At 41.7% G+C, this 21,677-nt stretch overlaps 1 protein-coding gene across 1 annotated transcript; it reads right to left on the reverse strand.

The window, feature by feature from the left end:
* Positions 1 to 1,103: 1,103 nt before the first annotated feature.
* On the reverse strand, positions 1,104 to 21,302 carry ak7b (adenylate kinase 7b). Its single transcript, XM_041847046.1, has 18 exons — positions 21,192 to 21,302; positions 20,753 to 20,935; positions 20,524 to 20,632; positions 20,239 to 20,333; positions 16,034 to 16,144; positions 15,845 to 15,928; positions 15,521 to 15,609; positions 5,905 to 5,995; positions 5,721 to 5,798; positions 5,378 to 5,527; positions 4,998 to 5,126; positions 4,647 to 4,749; positions 4,420 to 4,548; positions 3,900 to 3,965; positions 3,441 to 3,638; positions 2,962 to 3,182; positions 2,157 to 2,315; positions 1,104 to 1,747 (listed from the first exon to the last, which is right to left on the reverse strand). The coding sequence occupies exons 1-18, from the start codon at positions 21,282 to 21,284 to the stop codon at positions 1,709 to 1,711; spliced, it is 2,127 nt and encodes a 708-aa protein (XP_041702980.1). The 5' UTR covers positions 21,285 to 21,302; the 3' UTR covers positions 1,104 to 1,708.
* Between the last annotated feature and the right edge of the window lie 375 nt (positions 21,303 to 21,677).

Raw genomic sequence — 21,677 nt, forward strand, 5'->3', positions numbered from 1 at the left:
GGGCACATAATGATATTCACAAGGAGACCACCTGCAGAGACAGAAGGCAAACTGTTCCTAAGCAACAAAACACATTTTCTTTCTGAACGCCAATGAGGCAAGGTTTTCTGGGGGGAAATTTCCCCACCAAATTAAGGCCTCGGCTCATGGTGTGTGTGTGTGTGTGTGTGTGTGTGTGTGTCTGTCTGTGTGTGAAAGAGACATCCCTCCATGGCTTAAGGGGCTTTGAGGAACAGTGACCAGCATCACACAGTGGATTCCGTCCACCTGCAGCTCAGCATATTGACCGGACCCTGTGATACAGTAAGCTATACCTGCTTAAATTGGGTAATGTGCTGTAATGTGCTGAATTGCTTTATGGTAAAGATGAATTTATCTAATTATGATTAAACATATACATACAAATAATATATAATGTCTGGTGTATAATTGTTATTATTGGTAAAGCCAAAAAACTACATTATCACAATTAGCCCATAGCTGAGGCAAGGCTGCCATCTAGTGTTATAATGCTGCCATTCAAAAGGAGTAGAGACTGACCCCTGTTGGATGATATTGGACATGACACCAGTCCCCATTATGAAGGACGCATCTCAATAGTATTTTGTGGCTTCCTCTTCTCTCCTAGTCTTCTCTCCTTCAACTGTATGGATCAGAATAGCTGAAAAGCAATATGCAATGTTCGGTCGATGTCAACCACTATATTCACCTGTGAAGGTAGGGACCGTCATTGTCAGTTCAGATGACCAAAGGGAGACTAGAAGAGGGAAATGTAGCCTAACTGTCAAGAATCTGTATTACTTTTCCCCCGAATAAATTAAGTACATCTTAATTAGTTTGAGGGAAAAATTAAGTAAAAGTCCAAGTAAAATGCATGTTGTTACCTCAGATCTATAGTTTGATTTATGCCTACATATCAGAAAGGAAAATATAGAAACACAGCTTGAAATTGTGTTGCTGTGGCTCGCGCTACAATGTTCTCAAACAAAGTGATTTCCCAGTGTGGTGATTAAGCATGTACAATGAAATAATTTGGTGTTTCAGTCCAACTAATTATGTACACTTAGAGCTGCGAGTGGAAACACGAGAGTGACGCAATTAGCTGCCATTTTTAACATTTATCCTTTGAAATCACAAGCCAAATCAAAGTCATTATGACCCGACTGGATCTACTTTCTAGTTATCAAGCACACCCAAGTTCATTACGCAAATTAACATGTTAATTAGCTGTTGGCTTCAGTCAGGCTTTCATCATGTTCTCAGGGCTTTTAAGTAATGGTCTGCAGAAAACAACACAAAGCTGTGTGTTAATAAAACAGGGCAGGGAATGACACAATTTACTAATCAAGCTTATCAAAGTCACAGCATGAAATGGGGGGCCACTTAAAATGTTATGGCTGAAATACTGTCTGCACCCAAACTCAAGAGAGCCCTCCCAGTTCAGTTAACAAAATATGACTTTTGATGTAAACTCACTCTAAGTTTAAATGTTATGAGTTGAACATCATGGCTTAATTGCATCAACTGTTACAATTGTGTTGTAATCACATTATTGGCTAAATAATATAAAAAAGCGACAATGTAAATGTATAATAATCTAAATAGAAACTGTTCTTGTGAGAAAAGGCTTTTACTAAATCACTTTTAAATATTCTGAATTGTAGATGGTACTGATATGAGGTTATAAGTCTTGAAGACAAGTCACGTTTCACTCCACTTGGGGGTTGCTCTTGAAGAGGTATTCTGCCTGAAATACAAAACACAGAATGCAACATTTAAATATATTTTACAAAGTCCCATTCCATAATAAATATATTTAGTCGCTGTCGGATGAAAACCTCGTAATTATTTTTGAAAACCTCGTAACTATTTTTGCCAATTGTCTTTTTTCCTAAACATGCATTGAAATATGGCCATTTCTTCCATATCAAGCTATGCTATGAACATCACTTTGATTTGAGGATGTATTGGTAACTTTGGAAATATTTTGTATGAGGATTTGTTCAACAAATAATGCTTTAGTATGCGGTTGTTTTTCACTACTAAACATAGTTTAATGCACTACATAGTTTAATGCACTGACTGTAATTCACTCTGGATAAGACTGTCTGCTAAATGACTGAAATATATATTTTGTATCTATAATGTGGTCTTACCAGGAAATCAACAGGGTCCTGAGGCCTGGTCTTGCAGCACTCGATGAGGCCCTGGGTGAGAGTGGGCATGACGTTCTTCATCAGATAATTTCTCAAGGGAACAGACTGGGCCTCCAGGAGATCATGCTCCTGTTTCTTCACCTCCTCCAGACACTTACTCTGAAACACAGACAGAAACATTAAAGGGCAACTCCACCACTTTTCAACCAAATTGTTTTTATCGCCAACACAATACCAGTGTCAACATATGTGAAAACTGGTAGGTTTTGTAGAAAAATATATAATGTTAAAAAGTTCTACCCGATGACATCATCAAAAGTTACAACATTTAAAAAAACAGTGATTTTCAAACACTATGAGATTCATGGTGATGTGGGGAGCAAGAAAATAACCTCCCTTGGATAGAAATGTGCTGCAGGTTTTGAAAATCATAGTTTTTTACTTTTAATCCTACCCTGTGATGTCACAGAGAAGCTTTTTTTTTTAAGACCTTGCTTCTTATCTTTTTAGCCTCAGATCATAGAAACACGCTGTTTTTACAAATGTAGACACTGGTTTGGTGCTGGAGATGATGAATATGAGGTGGAAAAGTGGCAGAATTGTCCTTTAACATACAGTAAGAGGACTGCTACTAAAAACACCATCACAGGGCTGTATTGAATAAACAAAATATGACAATTATGAGAGATGTGTGTGTTTAAATTTTTTAGTACCTACCCCTCAATCACTTCCTTCAAGAAAGCTACAGGTAAGAGGAAGAGAGGGTAAGTTCTAACCTCTCTTATACCCCGCCTCTTGTACTCACCCACTCCTCCCAGCGGGCTGCTCTCTGCTGGGCCTCCTGTGTCTCCCTCCTCTCTGTGTCAGCCCTCTTCTGGGCCTCCTTTCTCAGCCGGCGGTCTGCGCTCCTCCTCTCCTCCTCCTCCAGCTCCTGGCTGGTGGGGCCGTAGTTCTTAGGCTTCCCCACTGACTTGATGATCCTCTCCGTCACCACCAGGTACTCCTGGTCATCACTGCTGGTGATCTCTGACAATGATCCCAAAATAACACAAATTACTACTTTAGATACACTGAGTAGGTAGTAGTCAGTAAAATCACGCTGTATTGTACCTGAATTAATAGATTAATAGTAGAATAGAATATAATTAAATAGAAAAGTACTTTATAGCCAACACAGAGATGGACAATATGGAGATCTACTTATGACGTAGTGGTATGCCAAGTGGTACATTTCTATGGGTACAACGCTAAACTATTTGATAAGTTAGTTCCCTCAGTATTTACCAATGTGCTCCGGGTGAATATCCAGCTCGTCAAAGTAGTTGAGGACGGTCTCGTCCTCCACGCTGCTCTCCCGGAACCTGGCAAGGCGACGCACGAACTGCTCCTGAGAATAGGACGTTCCCTCCACCAGGCTCTCCGGGAGGTTCAGGACACGGTTCTTCAGGAACGCATCGGAGGTGTCCAGGGAGAACACAAACTCTAGAACCAAGAGAGAACACAACTTAAGAAAAGCACTAATCTCCAATGGAGAAACGCAATCTCTTACGCAATATTTTGGTCTGGGTTTCCTAGATTAGAAAAGCACTGAAGATATACTGTTCTGAAAGATCTCAAAAGACAGGGTCAGCTACTATGAAATAATGGTGACCACTGTGTCTGTGACTACTTGGCTTGGTATTCACGATCATCGTGTAATGAACAAAAAGGCAAACGTATTTGTGTTTTCCATCTTGGACAGACCTGGAATGATCTTCTTGTTGAATGGAGGGATCTTTGACCTCATATCCTCTGGCTCATCATCATCAGCTAAACAACAAATAAGACAGATTTTGGTTACTGAGCTGAAACTATAAATTGTATGTCTCCCTATTCCCTATATAGTGCACTACTTTTGACTAGGACCCCCCCCCCCACAGCGGAGTCACTCACCACCTTCCGGAGACATTTGAAACCCCACCTCTTTAAGGAATACCTGGGATAGGATAAAGTAATCCTTCTACCCCCCCCCCCAAAAAAATTGTAAAGTGGTTATCCCACTGGCTATAGGGTGAATTACATCAATTTGTGAGTCGCTCTGGACTAGAGCGTCTGCTAAATGACGTAAATGTGCCCTTGAGCAAGGCACTTAACCCTAATTGCTCCTGTAAGTTGCTCTGGATAAGAGCGTCTGCTAAATGACTTAAATGTACATGTAAATGTACTATTTGGGACGCAGCCATTGTAACATACTTCCAGTAGTCAGGATACATTTCTGTCTCACCATAGAACAGATCCTTGGCCTGTTCATATGTCTTGGGAAAGCTGTCCAGGACAAAACCCTGGTTCCTGCACAGCTTTGACTTCAGCTTGTCTCTCATGATCCTGATCACATACTGGTCATCCAGTCGACCTTGGAGAATAGAACAGGATAGAATAGACAGAGAAAACATGTCTTGCACTGACTATATCATCTTGATGGCCAAAACAACAAATTACGTCATTCTGTACCTCCATTCTGATCCATGTTCTCCTTCAGAGTCTCCAGGAGTTCTGATGAGGTGGCAGAATCCTCGGCCTCAGTCTCTCCATCCTCCATCCTAATGATAGACTCCTGGAATGAAGGAGAGTTAGTCTCTGCAGCTTGGATCTCATTTAAAAGGCACACATTGGTATGGAGCACCTGGATCGTTAGGCTGCCTCCCAAATGGCATTGTATTCCCTTTATAGTGCACTACTTTTGACCAGAGGCCTATGAGGCCTATGGGCTCTGGTCAAAAGTAGTGCACACCATAGGGAACAGAGGGCCATTTGGGACATAGCCCTGGTTTGTTAGTCTTTGTTTGTTGGATGGAAACTGACAAGGTCTGCGAGGGTCTCAGTGATGGTTTCCTTGAGTCTGATGTGGTGCAGTTTGTAGTGTTTACAGATCCTCTCTGCTACTGTGCTCTTTCCCACTGCTGGAGGGCCCAGGATACACACTCGGATGGGCTAGGGAAAAGACCACATTTACTATACACATAAAGTAACTTACAGTACATACCACATAACTTCTTCAGTCAAATGCAATGTGTTTTCACATGAAATCATTTCAGCAACCCACACACAGAATTTAGTCTGATCTAGTTGAAACATACACACTGTCATGCAACAATATGCACTCGTTCAATACAAGATTGTCTTTGTTCACTCTTAAACGATAGAGTGGGCTGCTAGCCTGCTACAGCTGCTGACTAACTTACCAGCAGGCCCCTGGTTTTCTTGTATTCCTCAACAACACGGTCGATGTTGTCTATGAGACCAGACTCACACACCCAGTGGATGTTGAAGTTCTCTTTCAGGTAGACAGCCTCAACCCGAAGGTTGACAAACAGAGCATCGATGTCCATTTGCTGAGGAAAAATAAAAATAAATGACCAGATGTAATTATTTGCTTCTTGAATAAATTTAGTGATGAACAGTAGACCATGGTAATAAAACTGCCATCTAAACCTTGTACTCACCTTCTACTCTATGTGAAGCATATTGTAACGTCTGAATCAAATGTATTATGAATAAAGTTTGATTTGATCTTCATATACGTACTCTCAAGTCCCGAGTGAGAAAAGCGTCCTCTTTTGGCACTCTCTTGGTCTTTCCTGGCCCCACCACATAGGCTATTGTCTGGTGATGAAAAAATAATAACTAAAATAATCCTTAACGCACTATTTTGGATGACTGAACGTATAGAGTTGAATTTCCAATGATCAAACATAGTTGCTTTACATACCTTTACAATGTCATCGATAGTGGTCTTGGAATCATCCACAGCGACTAAGTAGTGTGGTTTTGGCTTGTGGTCAATTACATTCTGGATCACACTTCAGGAGAGAAAAAAATTGTCTGGTCAATAGATACAGTGCCTAGTGAAAGCCTACACACCCCTTGCACAGTCTTCACATTGCTGCCTTAAAATTACATCTAAAAAGGGATTAGATAGGATTTATTTTCCTACAGATCTACACAACCTACTCCATATTTTCCAAGTGAAAGAGAGTTAAAGAACAGAAGAAAGTTAGGGCAACATACAGTGCCTTCTGAGAGTTTTCAGACCCCTTGACTTTTTCAGGTTACAGCCTTATTCTAAAATTGTGATTACAGCCTCGAGTCTTCTTGGGTATGACGCTACAAGCTTGGCACACCTGTATTTGAGGTGTTTCTCCCATTCTTCTCTGCAGATCCTCTCAAGTTCTGTCAGGTTGGATGGGGAGCATTTCTGCACAGCTATTTTCAGGTCTCTCCAGAGATGTTTGATCGTGTTCAAGTCCTGGCTCTGGCTGGGCCACTCAAGGACATTCAGGGACTTGTCCCGAAGCCACTCATGCATTGTCTTGGCTGTGTGCTTAGGGTCGTTGTCCTGTTGGAAGGTGAACATTCGCTCCAGTCTGAGGTCTTGCGCGCTCTGGAACAGGTTTTCATCAAGGATCTCTCTGTACTTTGCTCCGTTCATCTTTGCCTCGATCCTGACTAGTCTCCCAGTCCCTGCCGCTGAAAAACATCACCCACAGCATGATGCTGCCACCACCATGCTTCACCGTAGGAATGGTGCCAGGTTTCCTCCAGATGTGACGCTTGGAATTTAGGCCAAAGAGTTCAATCTTGGTTTCATCAGACCAGAGAATATTGTTTCTCTGAGAGTCTTTAGGTACCTTTTGGCAAACTCCAAGCGAGCTGTCATGTGCCTTTTACTGAGGAGTGGCTTCCGTATGGCCACTCTACCATAAAGGCCTGATTCATGGAGTGCTGCAGAGATGGTTGTCCTTCTGGAAGGTTCTCCCATCTCCACAGAGGAACAGGACAATGACCCAAAACACACCTCCAGGCTGTGTAAGGGCTATTTGACCAAGAAGGAGAGTGATGGAGTGCTGCATCAGAAGACCTGGCCTCCACAATCACCCGACCTCAACCCAATTGAGATGGTTTGGGATGAGTTGGACCGCAGAGTGAAGGAAAAGTAGCCAACAAGTGCTCAGCATATGTGGGAACTCAGCATATGTGGGAACTCCTTCAAGACTGTTGGAAAAGCATTCCAGGTGAAGCTGGTTGAGAGAATGCCAAGCGTGTGCAAAGCTGTCATCAAGGCAAAGGGTGGCTACTATTTGTTTAACAATTTTTTGGTTACTACATGATTCAATATGTGTTATTTCATAGTTGTGATGTCTTCACTATTATTGTACAATATAGAAAATAGTAAAAATAAAGAAAAACCCTTGAATGAGTAGGTGTGTCCAAACTGCTACTGTATATATATGTATATATATATATATATATATATATATATATACAGTGGGGAAAAAATGTATTTAGTCAGCCACCAATTGTGCAAGTTCTCCCACTTAAAAAGATGAGAGAGGCCTGTAATTTTCATCATAGGTACACCGTCAACTATGACAGACAAAATGAGAAAAAAAACCCAGAAAATCATATTGTAGGATTTTTAATGAATTTATTTGCAAATTACGGTGGAAAATAAGTATTTGGTCAATAACAAAAGTTTCTCAATACTTTGTTATATACCCTTTGTTGGCAATGACACAGGTCAAACGTTTTCTGTAAGTCTTCACCAGGGTTTTCACACACTGTTGCTGGTATTTTGGCCCATTCCTCCATGCAGATCTCATTTAGAGCAGTGATGTTTTGGGGCTGTCGCTGGGCAACACAGACTTTCAACTCCCTCCAAAGATTTTCTATGGGGTTGAGATCTGGAGACTGGCTCAGGCCACTCCAGGACCTTGAAATGCTTATTACGAAGCCACTCCTTCGTTGCCCGGGTGGTGTGTTTGGGATCATTGTCATGCTGAAAGACCCAACCACGTTTCATCTTCAATGCCCTTGCTGATGGAAGGAGGTTTTCACTCAAAATCTCACGATACATGGCCCCATTCATTCTTTCCTTTACACGGATCAGTCGCCCTGGTCCCTTTGCAGAAAAAGCCCCAGCCCCAAAGCATGATGTTTCCACCCCCATGCTTCACAGTAAGTATGGTGTTCTTTGGATGCAACTCAGCATTCTTTGTCCTCCAAACACGACGAGTTGAGTTTTTACCAAAAAGTTATATTTTGGTTTCATCTGACCATATGACATTCTCCCAATCCTCTTCTGGATCATCCAAATGCACTCTAGCAAACTTCAGACGGGCCTGGACATATACTGGCTTAAGCAGGGGGACATGTCTTGCACTGCAGGATTTGAGTCCCTGGCGGCGTAGTGTGTTACTGATGGTAGGCTTTGTTACTTTGGTCCCAGCTCTCTGCAGGTCATTCACTAGGTCCCCCCCGTGTGGTTCTGGGATTTTTGCTCACCGTTCTTGTGATCATTTTGACCCCACGGGGTGAGATCTTGCGTGGAGCCCCAGATCGAGGGAGATTATCAGTGGTCTTGTATGTCTTCCATTTCCTAATAATTGCTCCCACAGTTGATTTCTTCAAACCAAGCTGCTTACCATCGATTCAGATTCAGTCTTCCCCAGCCTGGTGCAGGTCTACAATGTTGTTTCTGGTGTCCTTTGACAGCTCTTTGGTCTTGGCCATAGTGGAGTTTGGAGTGTGACTGTTTGAGGTTGTGGACAGGTGTCTTTTATACTGATAACAAGTTCAAACAGGTGCCATTAATACAGGTAACGAGTGGAGGACAGAGGAGCCTCTTAAAGAAGAAGTTACAGGTCTGTGAGAGCCAGAAATCTTGCTTGTTTGTAGGTGACCAAATACTTATTTTCCACCCTAATTTGCAAATAAATTCATTAAAAATCCTACAATGTGATTTTCTGGATTTTTTTCCACAATTTGTCTGTCATAGTTGACGTGTACCTATGATGAAAATGACAGGCCTCTCTCATCTTTTTAAGTGGGAGAACATGCACAATTGGTGGCTGACTAAATACTTTTTTTCCCCACTGTATATATATACACTGCTCAAAAAAATAAAGGGAACACTAAAATAACACATCCTAGATCTGAATGAATGAAATAATCTTATTAAATACTTTTTTCTTTACATAGTTGAATGTGCTGACAACAAAATCACACACAAATTATCAATGGAAATCAAATGTATCAACCCATGGAGGTCTGGATTTGGAGTCACCCTCAAAATTAAAGTGGAAAACCACACTACAGGCTGATCCAACTTTGATGTAATGTCCTTAAAACAAGTCAAAATGAGGCTAGGTAGTGTGTGTGGCCTCCACGTGCCTGTATGACCTCCCTACAACGCCTGGGCATGCTCCTGATGAGGTGGCGGATGGTCTCCTGAGGGATCTCCTCCCAGACCTGGACTAAAGCATCCGCCAACTCCTGGACAGTCTGTGGTGCAACGTGGCGTTGGTGGATGGAGCGAGACATGATGTCCCAGATGTGCTCAATTGGATTCAGGTCTGGGGAACGGGCGGGCCAGTCCATAGCATCAATGCCTTCCTCTTGCAGGAACTGCTGACACACTCCAGCCACATGAGGTCTAGCATTGTCTTGCATTAGGAGGAACCCAGGGCCAACCGCACCAGCATATGGTCTCACAAGGGGTCTGAGGATCTCATCTCGGTACCTAATGGCAGTCAGGCTACCTCTGGCGAGCACATGGCGTCTCCAGACTCTGTCACGTCTGTTACATGTGCTCAGTGTGAACCTGCTTTCATCTGTGAAGAGCACAGGGCGCCAGTGGCGAATTTGCCAATCTTGGTGTTCTCTGGCAAATGCCAAACGTCCTGCACGGTGTTGGGCTGTAAGCACAACCCCCACCTGTGGATGTCGGGCCCTCATACCACCCTCATGGAGTCTGTTTCTGACCGTTTGAGCAGACACATGCACATTTGTGGCCTGCTGGAGGTCATTTTGCAGGGCTCTGGCAGTGCTCTTCCTGCTCCTCCTTGCACAAAGGCGGAGGTAGCAGTCCTGCTGCTGGGTTGTTCCCCTCCTACGGCCTCCTCCACGTCTCCTGATGTACCGGCCTGTCTCCTGGTAGCGCCTCCATACTCTGGACACTATGCTGACAGACACAGCAAACCTTCTTGCCACAGCTCGCATTGATGTGCCATCCTGGATGAGCTGCACTACCTGAGCCACTTGTGTGGGTTGTAGACTCCGTCTCATGCTACCACTAGAGTGAAAGCACCGCCAGCATTCAAAAGTGACCAAAACATCAGCCAGGAAGCATAGGAACTGAGAAGTGGTCTGTGGTCACCACCTGCAAACCAGTCCTTTATTGGGGGTGTCTTGCTAATTGCCTATAATTTCCACCTGTTGTCTATTCCATTTGCACAACAGCATGTGAAATGTATTGTCAATCAGTGTTGCTTCCTAAGTGGACAGTTTGATTTCACAGAAATGTGATTGACTTGGAGTTACATTGTGTTGTTTAAGTGTTCCCTTTATTTTTTTGAGCAGTGTATATACAGTGAGGGAAAAAAAGTATTTGATCCCTTGCTGATTTTGTATGTTTTCCCACTGACAAAGACATGATCAGTCTATAATTTTAATGGTAGGTTTATTTGAATAGTGAGAGACAGAATAACAACAAAAAAATCCAGAAAAACACATGTCAAAAATGTTATAAATTGATTTGCATTTTAATGAGGGAAATAAGTATTTGACCCCTCTGCAAAACATGACTTAGTACTTCAGACGTTTCTTGTAGTTGGCCACCAGGTTTGCACACATCTCAGGAGGGATTTTGTCCCACTCCTCTTTGCAGATCTTCTCCAAGTCATTAAGATTTCGAGGCTGACATTTGGCAACTCGAACCTTCAGCTCCATCCACAGAATTTCTATGGGATTAAGGTCTGGAGAGTGGCTAGGCCACTCCAGGACCTTAATGTGCTTCTTCTTGAGCCACTCCTTTGTTGCCTTGGCCGTGTGTTTTGGGTCATCGTCATGCTGGAATACCCATCCACGACCCATTTTCAATGCCCTGGCTGAGGGAAGGAGGTTCTCACCCAAGATTTGACGGTACATGGCCCCGTCCATCGTCCCTTTGATGCAGTGAAGTTGTCCTGTCCCCTTAGCAGAAAACCCCCCTCAAAGCATAATGTTTCCACCTCCATGCTTGACGATGGGGATGGTGTTATTGGGGTCATAGGCAGCATTCCTCCTCCTCCAAACACGGCGAGTTGAGTTGATGCCAAAGAGCTCGATTTTGGTCTCATCTGAACACTTTCACCCAGTTCTCCTCTGAATCATTCAGATGTTCATTGGCAAACATCAGATGGGCCTGTATATGTGCTTTCTTGAGCAGGGGGACCTTGCGGGCACTGCAGGATTTCAGTCCTTCACGGCGTAGTGTGTTACCAATTGTTTTCCTGGTGACTATGGTCCCAGCTGCCTTGAGATCATTGACAAGATCCTCCTGTGTAGTTCTGGGCTGATTCCTCACCATTCTCATGATCATTGCAACTCCACGAGGTGAGATCTTGCATGGAGCCCCAGGCCGAGGGAGATTGACAGTTATTTTGTGTTTCTTCCATTTGCGAATAATCACACCAACTGTTGTCACCTTCTCACCAAGCTGCTTGGCGATGGTCTTGTAGCCCATTCCAGCCTTGTGTAGGTCTACAATCTTGTCCCTGACATCCTTGGAGAGCTCTTTGGTCTTGGCCATGGTGGAGAGTTTGGAATCTGATTGATTGATTGCTTCTGTGGACAGGTGTCTTTTATACAGGTAACAAGCTGAGATTAGGAGCACTCCCTTTAAGAGTGTGCTCCTAATCTCAGCTCGTTACCTGTATAAAAGACACCTGGGAGCCAGAAATCTTTCTGATTGAGAGGGGGTCAAATACTTATTTCCCTCATTAAAATGCAAATCAATTTATAACATTTTTGACATGCGTTTTTCTGGATTTTTTGTTGTTATTCTGTCTCTCACTGTTCAAATAAATATACCATTAAAATTATAGATTGATCATTTCTTTGTCAGTGGGCAAACGTACAAAATCAGCAGGGGATCAAATACTTTTTTCCCTCACTGTATATATATATATATAGTTCATGTCTTTGCCATGTTGTCTTGCAATATTACTTAAAGGCCTTGTTGCAAACAGAATGGATGATTTGGAGTGGATTTTTTTGGAACACAGGCTTCCTTTTTTTCAGTAATGTGGAGTGAATGCAATGTTGTTGATCCCTTTGTATTTTCAAGTATTGTCATGGCCGCATTAGGGCTGTGGCGGTCATGAAATTTTGTCAGCTGGTGATTGTCATGCAAATAACTGCCGGTCTCACAGTAATTGACCGTTAATTAACATAAACACATTTAGCATCTCTTGGCTTCCACGCATAGCATACAAGCCACTGATGCAGACCTTTGGAACATCTACATTTTAGTCTAATAAATCCATGTAATATAGCCTACACCTTCACAATAAATCCATTATTTATTTTAGACAGGTCTAAAGAAACATGATATGAAGAAAATGTAGTCTATTTCAGAAGAACGGAATAGCATACTCTGAGTTGTCCTCATTTTAGGCCCTGATCTGGCTATGCCATATGGCTGTGGGCTACACTAGTTCATTTAGCAGGCAAGATTTGTTTAGAATTCCGTGGCATTATTTTATATTATTTCATAGTATGAAGAATACAATCGAACATAGCTGAATAAAATAGAAAGGATATTTTCTCCAAACGATTTGAGGGAGTGCGCACATGCGACTATTCTGTGTTGAGCTGTTAACAAAGAAAGAGGTCCTCCTATATGCTTAATTTAGTTATTTATGCAACTTTAGTTGTGATACAAACGTTGGGCTATATGTTTTGGTTTTTAATACATTCTAAGGCTGCATTTCATTTGAAAAAAGTAGCATGAAAGGCATGAGCTCTGCTTTGTTTTTTGCGCAGGCTGCACACACTTCCTCAGTCTCTCATTCACAATTTGACAAGCACTTGATAATACCTTGAATTTCCCGGCAGCATCCCCTTTGTGTGACCTTAATGCCCCAAATAAAAATCCATGCCTTTTGCGGCCAGTGACCGTTGTGCGCTTGGGCTGAATATAATAATTATAATTCCCTTCTCCCGGCTGCGTCCTCCAAAGCACCTCTCACTCACATGGCTCTCTCAGATATCTCAATTCTTATTAGCCAATGCCCGTCAGGTGATCGGGTCCTTCTCACAGGCTACAAGTGAAGACAGACACAGCGGGGACGGAATTGCGTGCGTTGAATTCCAAGGCGTATATTGAAGATGTTGGAAGAACTGTCCACATTTACTTTTCATCAGCCAACAAGATGAGTAGGCCTTATGAACAGCAAAAGCACTAGCATATTGAAGATATTGGAAGAACTGTCCACATTTACTTTTCGTCAGCCAACAAGATGAGTAGGCCTAACGAACAGCACAAGCACTAGCCTATGTCAATCTACTATCCCCCATAGTACAAAAGTTCACCTATATTCTATTCTGTGCGAGAAATAAATATTCTAAACATAGTCTGGCCAGTTGTGGGATGCGATCTATCCCAAATTAATACAACGACTAGCTTCAAAAAAACTTTTAAAAGCAATGAGGCTGACGCAACAGATCAGAACGTTTAGCTTAAAATGTTGATAAACTATTACGCTATTTCTTCACATTATAAGCATAGGAATGCGACACGGCAGTAGACTATAAGCGCAAATGTTCTAAAATGCATTCAATTACACCATTCTCAAAAGTGACCACAAATGTGATTATGCATGTAATGCTTTTATTAAAAATGTGCATTTTTATGGTGAAAATTATCTTCCCCAAACTTGAAACTCACGCGCTGCGTGTGTATGCCAGTTAGGCTCTACACCCATTAATGTGCTTAATTTTAAGAAGTTATTTGGCCACTTTAGTTGTGATACAAACCTTATCAAAACATATAGGCCTATGGGCTAGGCTACATGAGGTGTGCGAATATGATTTCAAAAAAGTCGCTAAAAAAAGGCATTCGCTGTTTCTTGCCTCACAAGCTGGGCATCATTCACAAGTGATAATATATAATTCACAAGTGATAGGCTAATATTGTCACCCATCAGACTATTCTCGATTTAATCTTGTCTTTACAAATACTAAATAACATTTTTACATTTTACATTCTAGTCATTTAGCAGATGCTCTTATCCAGAGCGACTTACAGTTAGTGAGTGCATACATTTTTTTTCTTCATACATGTGACATTCTTTTTATTTAGTGGACCATTATCATGCACCTGTCTCGAAACAGAGGCAGGGGAAAAATACATGTCATCTATGCACTTAAATAGTGAATGGAGGACGCTTTTCCTGTGATTCATTTTTATGCCAGCCAGGTAGGCTATACTCCTGTTGTAAAGAGAAGCAATGTGCTTCATATTAGGAAAGTTGAGAAATAAATACAGTAGGCCTAGCTTATAGAAAGCTGATGGGATCCTCCTCTTTTTAATAGAGGCCATCAAAACTCTGCATAGCCTACAGAAATGTTGCCCAACATGAGGTCATGGGCTCTCATGAAATGTTTGATTACATTTTCAATACATTTGCATTGATGTCAGAGTGATTAGAGGGACAATAGAGTGCTGAGCACCAGGCAGTTAGCAAGTTTGGTAGACTACTAATGACCATTAGCAGAATCAGAGCTTGGAGAAGCCTAATTACCATGACTAAATGGTCATGTGGAATTTGATTGCCGTCATGACTCGTGACCGCCGGTGTGGTGGTAATACGGTCACCGTAACAGCCCTAGGCAGCATCATGCTTGTCACCGGCAGGGACTGGGGAGTTTGTTAGGATCAAAATACATATAAAAGGAGCGAAGCCCAAGTAAAAAGTTTGCAGAAAATCTGCCTCAGTCTTCTGAAACCCCTGAGACAATTTCACACATTTTTATGCAAAAGACACACCAGAATGGCTTTCCAAGAGGTGTTGAGCGTTCTTGAATGATCCAGTCTCCATCCTGACTTAAATCTGCTTTTAAAAATCAGAGACAAGGTTTGAATATTGCTGTCCATCAATGATTCCCAACAAAATTTACTGAGCTTGAGCAATTTTGACAAAAACAATGGATATACAGTATCTTGCCCTAAGAGTTGTGCAAGGTTGGTAGAATCTTATAAAAAATGATTTAACAGCTGTAATGACTGCCAAAGGTGCTTCCACCAAGTATTAACTCTGGGATGTAAAGACATACGCAATCAATACATCCTAATTTCTGTATTTCTTAGTAATTTTCTTTCACTTGGGGAGTAGGTTGTATAAATCAATAGGGGAAAACATCTAATTTAATCCCTTTTGAGATTTTATTTGATTAAAGTAGCAAAAATGTGAAGACTGTGCAAGGGGTGTGTAGACTTTCACTAGTGACTGTACATAAAGACAGGCCTATTTCATGTTTAGAAGGAAAATAAGAATAGGACTCACCCTGCAAGGTCATTGATGTGAATAGTAGGAATGACATTGGTGCCTTCTCCAAAGATAGGGACTTTGGGCAAGTCTCCCAACCAAGATGTCTAATGAAAAAGGAACCACACAAGACAACTTACAGTACATTCAATGATCCCCTATATGAATATATCCTCCCCTTCATCTACACTGATTGAGGTGGATTTAACAAGTGACATCAATAACATATCATAGCTTTCACCTGAATTCACCTGGTCAGTCTATATCATGGAAAGAGCAGGTGTTCTTAATGTTTTGTACACTCAGTGTAGGTAACAATAATCAATCAATGTTATGATCTACCTTGAAGAAGAAGTGGAAGACTTGCTCTCCCATTCCATACTGAACTCCTGAGGCCACTACGTATGTGGAGAACAATGAACTTTTCTATAGCGAAAGAAAAACCTTGGAATGAGCAGGCTGAAAAGAATGTTATGCATTGGTACACACTTTTAATAACACAATAAACTGACAAAGAATATGCAGATTAACCGTTTTGCCCATTTTGACCACAAGTTTCTCAACGTTGATATGCTCTTTGAAGTTGGGATGGGCTCTTCTTCTCCTGTAGTCTTCCTCAGTGAATGGAATCTCAGGGTCATCCTGAAAAAGTAACAGCAAACATCATACATTCAAAACAACTTCCAGTGAACAAGTCTTGGTTGAAACAGTTCAAGTGATTACTCAATGATACAATACTTTGTAAACACACATGGATCATTTTAGATATTGTAGCGAGTTCAGGGGTGGCTCTAACCGGGACATGAACCAGGTCCAGCGACTGTCAACCCAACACCATAGCCGCTTCGCTAAGAGATCCGAAACCTCTTGACAAGGTCGCTAGGTGTACCAGTCTCTTTAGCTAACGTTCAACTCCTTGCCACTCCTTCTCATTGCCAAAGAGACTGTCCTTTCAGCAATCTCAACGTTCAATATGCAGCCAGATTTACGGCGCAGTTGCTGATTGGTAGCTGGAAACAACATTAATATTTTCCATGACAATGTTCTGGAACATGGGGTGCGCACAAATTTGGCACAACATAAAAATTACAATATTTACAAACAACAAACAATACCGTTACGACCTGCTGCGGTAATTCAGTTTGTGAGAAGGCAGTGCTAACGCAAGATCATGTTGTTCAAAGTACAGTGGGGAAAAAAAGTATTGTCAGCCACCAATTGTGCAAGTTCTCCCACTTAAAAAGATGAGAGAGGCCTGTAATTTTCATCATAGGTACACGTCAACTATGACAGACAAATTGAGAAGAAAAAAATCAGGAAAATCACATTGTAGGATTTTTTATTAATTTATTTGCAAATTATGGTGGAAAATAAGTATTTGGTCACCTACAAACAAGCAAGATTTCTGGCTCTCACAGACCTGTAACTTCTTCTTTAAGAGGCTCCTCTGTCCTCCACTCGTTACCTGTATTAATGGCACCTGTTTGAACTTGTTATCAGGATAAAAGACACCTGTCCACAACCTCAAACAGTCACACTCCAAACTCCACTATGGCCAAGACCAAAGAGCTGTCAAAGGACACCAGAAACAAAATTGTAGACCTGCACCAGGCTGGGAAGACTGAATCTGCAATAGGTAAGCAGCTTGGTTTGAAGAAATCAACTGTGGGAGCAATTATTAGGAAATGGAAGACATACAAGACCACTGATAATCTCCCTCGATCTGGGGCTCCACGCAAGATCTCACCCCGTGGGGTCAAAATGATCACAAGAACGGTGAGCAAAAATCCCAGAACCACACGGGGGGACCTAGTGAATGACCTGCAGAGAGCTGGGACCAAAGTAACAAAGCCTACCATCAGTAACACACTACGCCGCCAGGGACTCAAATCCTGCAGTGCCAGACGTGTCCCCCTGCTTAAGCCAGTACATGTCCAGGCCCGTCTGAAGTTTGCTAGAGTGCATTTGGATGATCCAGAAAAGGATTGGGAGAATGTCATATGGTCAGATGAAACCAAAATAGAACTTTTTGGTAAAAACTCAACTCGTCGTGTTTGGAGGACAAAGAATGCTGAGTTGCATCCAAAGAACACCATACCTACTGTGAAGCATGGGGGTGGAAACATCATGCTTTGGGGCTGTTTTTCTGCAAAGGGACCAGGACGACTGATCCGTGTAAAGGAAATAATGAATGGGGCCATGTATCGTGAGATTTTGAGTGAAAACCTCCTTCCATCAGCAAGGGCATTGAAGATGAAACGTGGCTGGGTCTTTCAGCATGACAATGATCCCAAACACACCGCCCGGGCAACGAAGGAGTGGCTTCGTAAGGATCATTTCAAGGTCCTGGAGTGGCCTAGCCAGTCTCCAGATCTCAACCCCATAGAAAATCTTTGGAGGGAGTTGAAAGTCCGTGTTGCCCAGCGACACCCCCAAAACATCACTGCTCTAGAGGAGATCTGCATGGAGGAATGGGCCAAAATACCAGCAACAGTGTGTGAAAACCTTGTGAAGACTTACAGAAAACGTTTGACCTGTGTCATTGCCAACAAAGGGTATATAACAAAGTATTGAGAAACTTTTGTTATTGACCAAATACTTATTTTCCACCATAATTTGCAAATAAATGCATTACAAATCCTACAATGTGATTTTCTGGATATTTTTTTCTAATTTTGTCTGTCATAGTTGACGTGTACATATGATGAAAATTACAGGCCTCTCTCATCTTTTTAAGTGGGAGAATTTGCACAATTGGTGGCTGACTAAATACTTTTTTTCCCCACTGTAGCTAGCGAGGACTCCGTAATGAGAGAGAAATAATGATACAGAAAATACATTAGCCTATAAGATTAAATCAAGTTACGTTTTCTTCAGTTGCATCCCATAAATGAGAGGAAAGAAACGCAAAACGTGCTTAAATTTTTACAATTTGTTATGCTCATTTCATATATATTATTTGTCCCTCCTGTCTTATTAAGAGACGGAGTCCAGACAGGCTACTTTAGGAAACTTTCTGAATAGACATAGAGAGAATTAGCGAACTCACACACACATACACACCCTAAAAGGACCCATCAATCAAAGCCACCAGCGCACCTCTGACACACACAAATCACATTTGTCCTTTCCTAAAAACGCATTCAAAACCTAGGCTCACCTTCAAATATTGGCTGTAGTCCATCAGAAAGTGGGCCTAGGCTACATTATAACATAATGCTAAAATATTATTGCCTAGCAAATGAATTGACATGGAAAGTTTGAAGGCGGGAGAGAGAGACAGCTATAGTATTACTAGAGACGTTGGTTACATAATTATTTTTATTTTAATTTTATTATCCACGTATGTGCCTTATTCCAGAGGAAGATTACCACAGGATTCATTTCCTGTAAATCTTCATTTTTTTTCAATCAATTGAGTCTATGATGGAAGCCTGGAGGTTTTTATTCTAGGCGTGAAGATATTTCAACATCATGTCTAGATGATAAAGGCTACAATGATCACTCGTGCTTGGCTGCCAAACGTATAAGTATCCCCATAGGTCTAATATTTAAATTGAGGAAATGTGATAGTAATCATTATTTTAGTGATCCACGTTAGATGTCCCTCCTAATGAAAAGGCTCCCCGTCCTGCTGATGTGAGCTGATGTACAGTGCACTTGCACTTTATGTGTTTATGGATGAGAAAGTAAACTTGCCATTTCCAAAAATCAGCTCAGTGGGGAATGGGGATTCCCTGCTTTGCGATCTGTTGCCTATGTCAACAGCCAGGGTTTCATTAAATAGGCCTAGGCACGATACTTTTTTATTGCACATTTAATTAAACTGATGCATTTGGCGATGCCCAACTTCAATTCATTGGTACAAAGCGTATGTCAGGGCTTGCATAGCACAGGAGGTGGTAGCCTAAATTTGCTGTAGTAGGATTAGGCTAGGCCTAATATATAGGCTAGCATACGAATGTCGAATTAATAGCCCAGCCTATGAATTAAGTTCTAATTTACACATCTGTCTTGCCTGTTCCTTTCTTGCACAATTCATGCATCTCCGCTGGCATCTCCACTGGCCTCTCGCTCTTCCATCCTCTTTATTCCTCTTATAGCTCTTGAACCAGTAGCCTAGCCAAATGCGTGTCCCAGACGCAAGAAGCACCTTGCTCTTGCTTGCTGGATATAAAATAGGCTACAGCATTCACAATGAACTGCTGGGGAATCCTCTGTTCTCCCCGCATCCAATGTTTATGTTTACAATGAAATGTATTACATCAGAATGCCCAATGTTTCCAATCAAATGTATGAATTAAGTTAGAACGTTTTCCTATTAGTCTAATTTGCATTAACATTGTGATTGGATGATAGCTGTGAGGGTTATCGAATCAGGATCAAATCCTCTGATTTCCTCGAGTTCATTAATAATAATAATATAATATGCCATTTAGCAGACGCTTTTATCCAAAGTGACTTACAGTCATGCGTGCATACATCTTTTTTGTGTATGGGTGGTCCCGGGGATCGAACCCACTACCTTGGCGTTACAAGCGCCGTGCTCTACCAGCTGAGCTACAGAGGACCACAATGATAGAATGTTCATATTTGAAGATTGCCGAAAGGCCAGTCTCTTTGGCAATGACAAGTAGTGGCAAGGAGTGGAATGTTAGCTAAAGAGAATGGTACTCAGGCTAGGTGTTGGCATAAGGTCGATACAATAATGCGGAAGTGAATCCTGGCCCACTCACCGGATCAACAGGCTTGCTGAGAGCCCAGGTCATCACAGTTGATATGAGGATGAACATCTTTGGCTGACTGAACCTGGCCATCTCAGCATGAAGGGCTGGCGAAACAACAGTGAACTGTGAAGTAGGCATTGATTTCTAGGGTCATGCAATGCATCCATTTCAATGTAATCAATGGTGTGCTATGCAATGTGTAATAATTCCCAGACCAACACAGAGAGATAGTGTAGTGGTGTGTGTGTGTTTGTATTAATAATCAGAGTCAATGAGAGACAAACAGTAGCCTACCTGAGATTGCCCAAGAGGCCTCATCTATCTGGTCAGCATGGTCAGTGATGTTGTAAATTATGATATCACACTCCATCAGGCGCTCCAGGAGTTCTTCCCTTTTCAGTTGCTGAAATCATTCAAACACATAGCACTTGTTTAGGTAACACTTCGTTTTCTTCTTTGATGATAAGATGCAGAGCACCTGGAAAGGAAATGTTGCTACACACATTAGGCTAATGTAACTCACAAAATATTCATCCAACACATAACTTGGTCTTCTTTCGTTTTTGTTTGCAATAGTTCCGACAATTTGAAAGGTTCCCTCTTTGACTTTTGGATGCTCGTCTTTGGATATCCTCTCCTCCTCTTCTTCCACCTCTGGCTCGTCAGTCTCCACCAGGGACGCCCCCACTACACAGGCAGACAAGAACTGCACACAGCACAGAGACATTTTAGGCAGGTATGGTTCTGGTCAACCCAGTCTAACCCATTGCTGTAGCTACTTTCTTTTACATAGCTACGTATACAATCGACACATACTTGTTGTTTTGAAATCTTTGAATAGCAAGGGTCAGCACACAGCTAGGCTAACGTTAGCTGGCTAGCAATGGATGAAACACAAGGTTTAGTTCGGAAGCGTAGCTTAATTATTATTTACACAATATGTCAGTTTCAAAAAGCCCAACCTTTGCGATACATTTCGAGGCATAGGAGTCAAAGTTGTTGATAAAAACACGCTTGGTGTGATGAACAATCTTCTCAACTCCTTCCTCAGCCATCCTGCGCTCAGATGTTGTCTGGGCGTCTCTCCCGTTACTTAGCAACAAGCGTTCGAGGGGTATCGTTTGCCCAAGTTTGCGCAGGTGAAATGTGTTCAACGTTTGACACAAACTTCTTGACAAATATGCAACAACAAAAAAAAGAGTCCGTTTCAAAATACGCCTTCTCTTTATTGTAAACAGTATTAATGGTCATACTTTATTTTTTAAATCTATATTTACATTCATTAGGCAATTATTATTTTATCAGTGCAGACAAAAAATGCTTAATAGAAAAGTAATTCCCACCACAGTAATTCTCAGATCCAAACTGTTGAGTAATTACCCCATATTTTTTGGCAAATACTAGGCATTTAACAATCTTTAAAGCTATCAAGGCTTGCACTTAATATG

Source organism: Coregonus clupeaformis, chromosome 25, assembly GCF_020615455.1.
Source record: "Coregonus clupeaformis isolate EN_2021a chromosome 25, ASM2061545v1, whole genome shotgun sequence".
Taxonomy (NCBI): domain Eukaryota; kingdom Metazoa; phylum Chordata; class Actinopteri; order Salmoniformes; family Salmonidae; genus Coregonus; species Coregonus clupeaformis.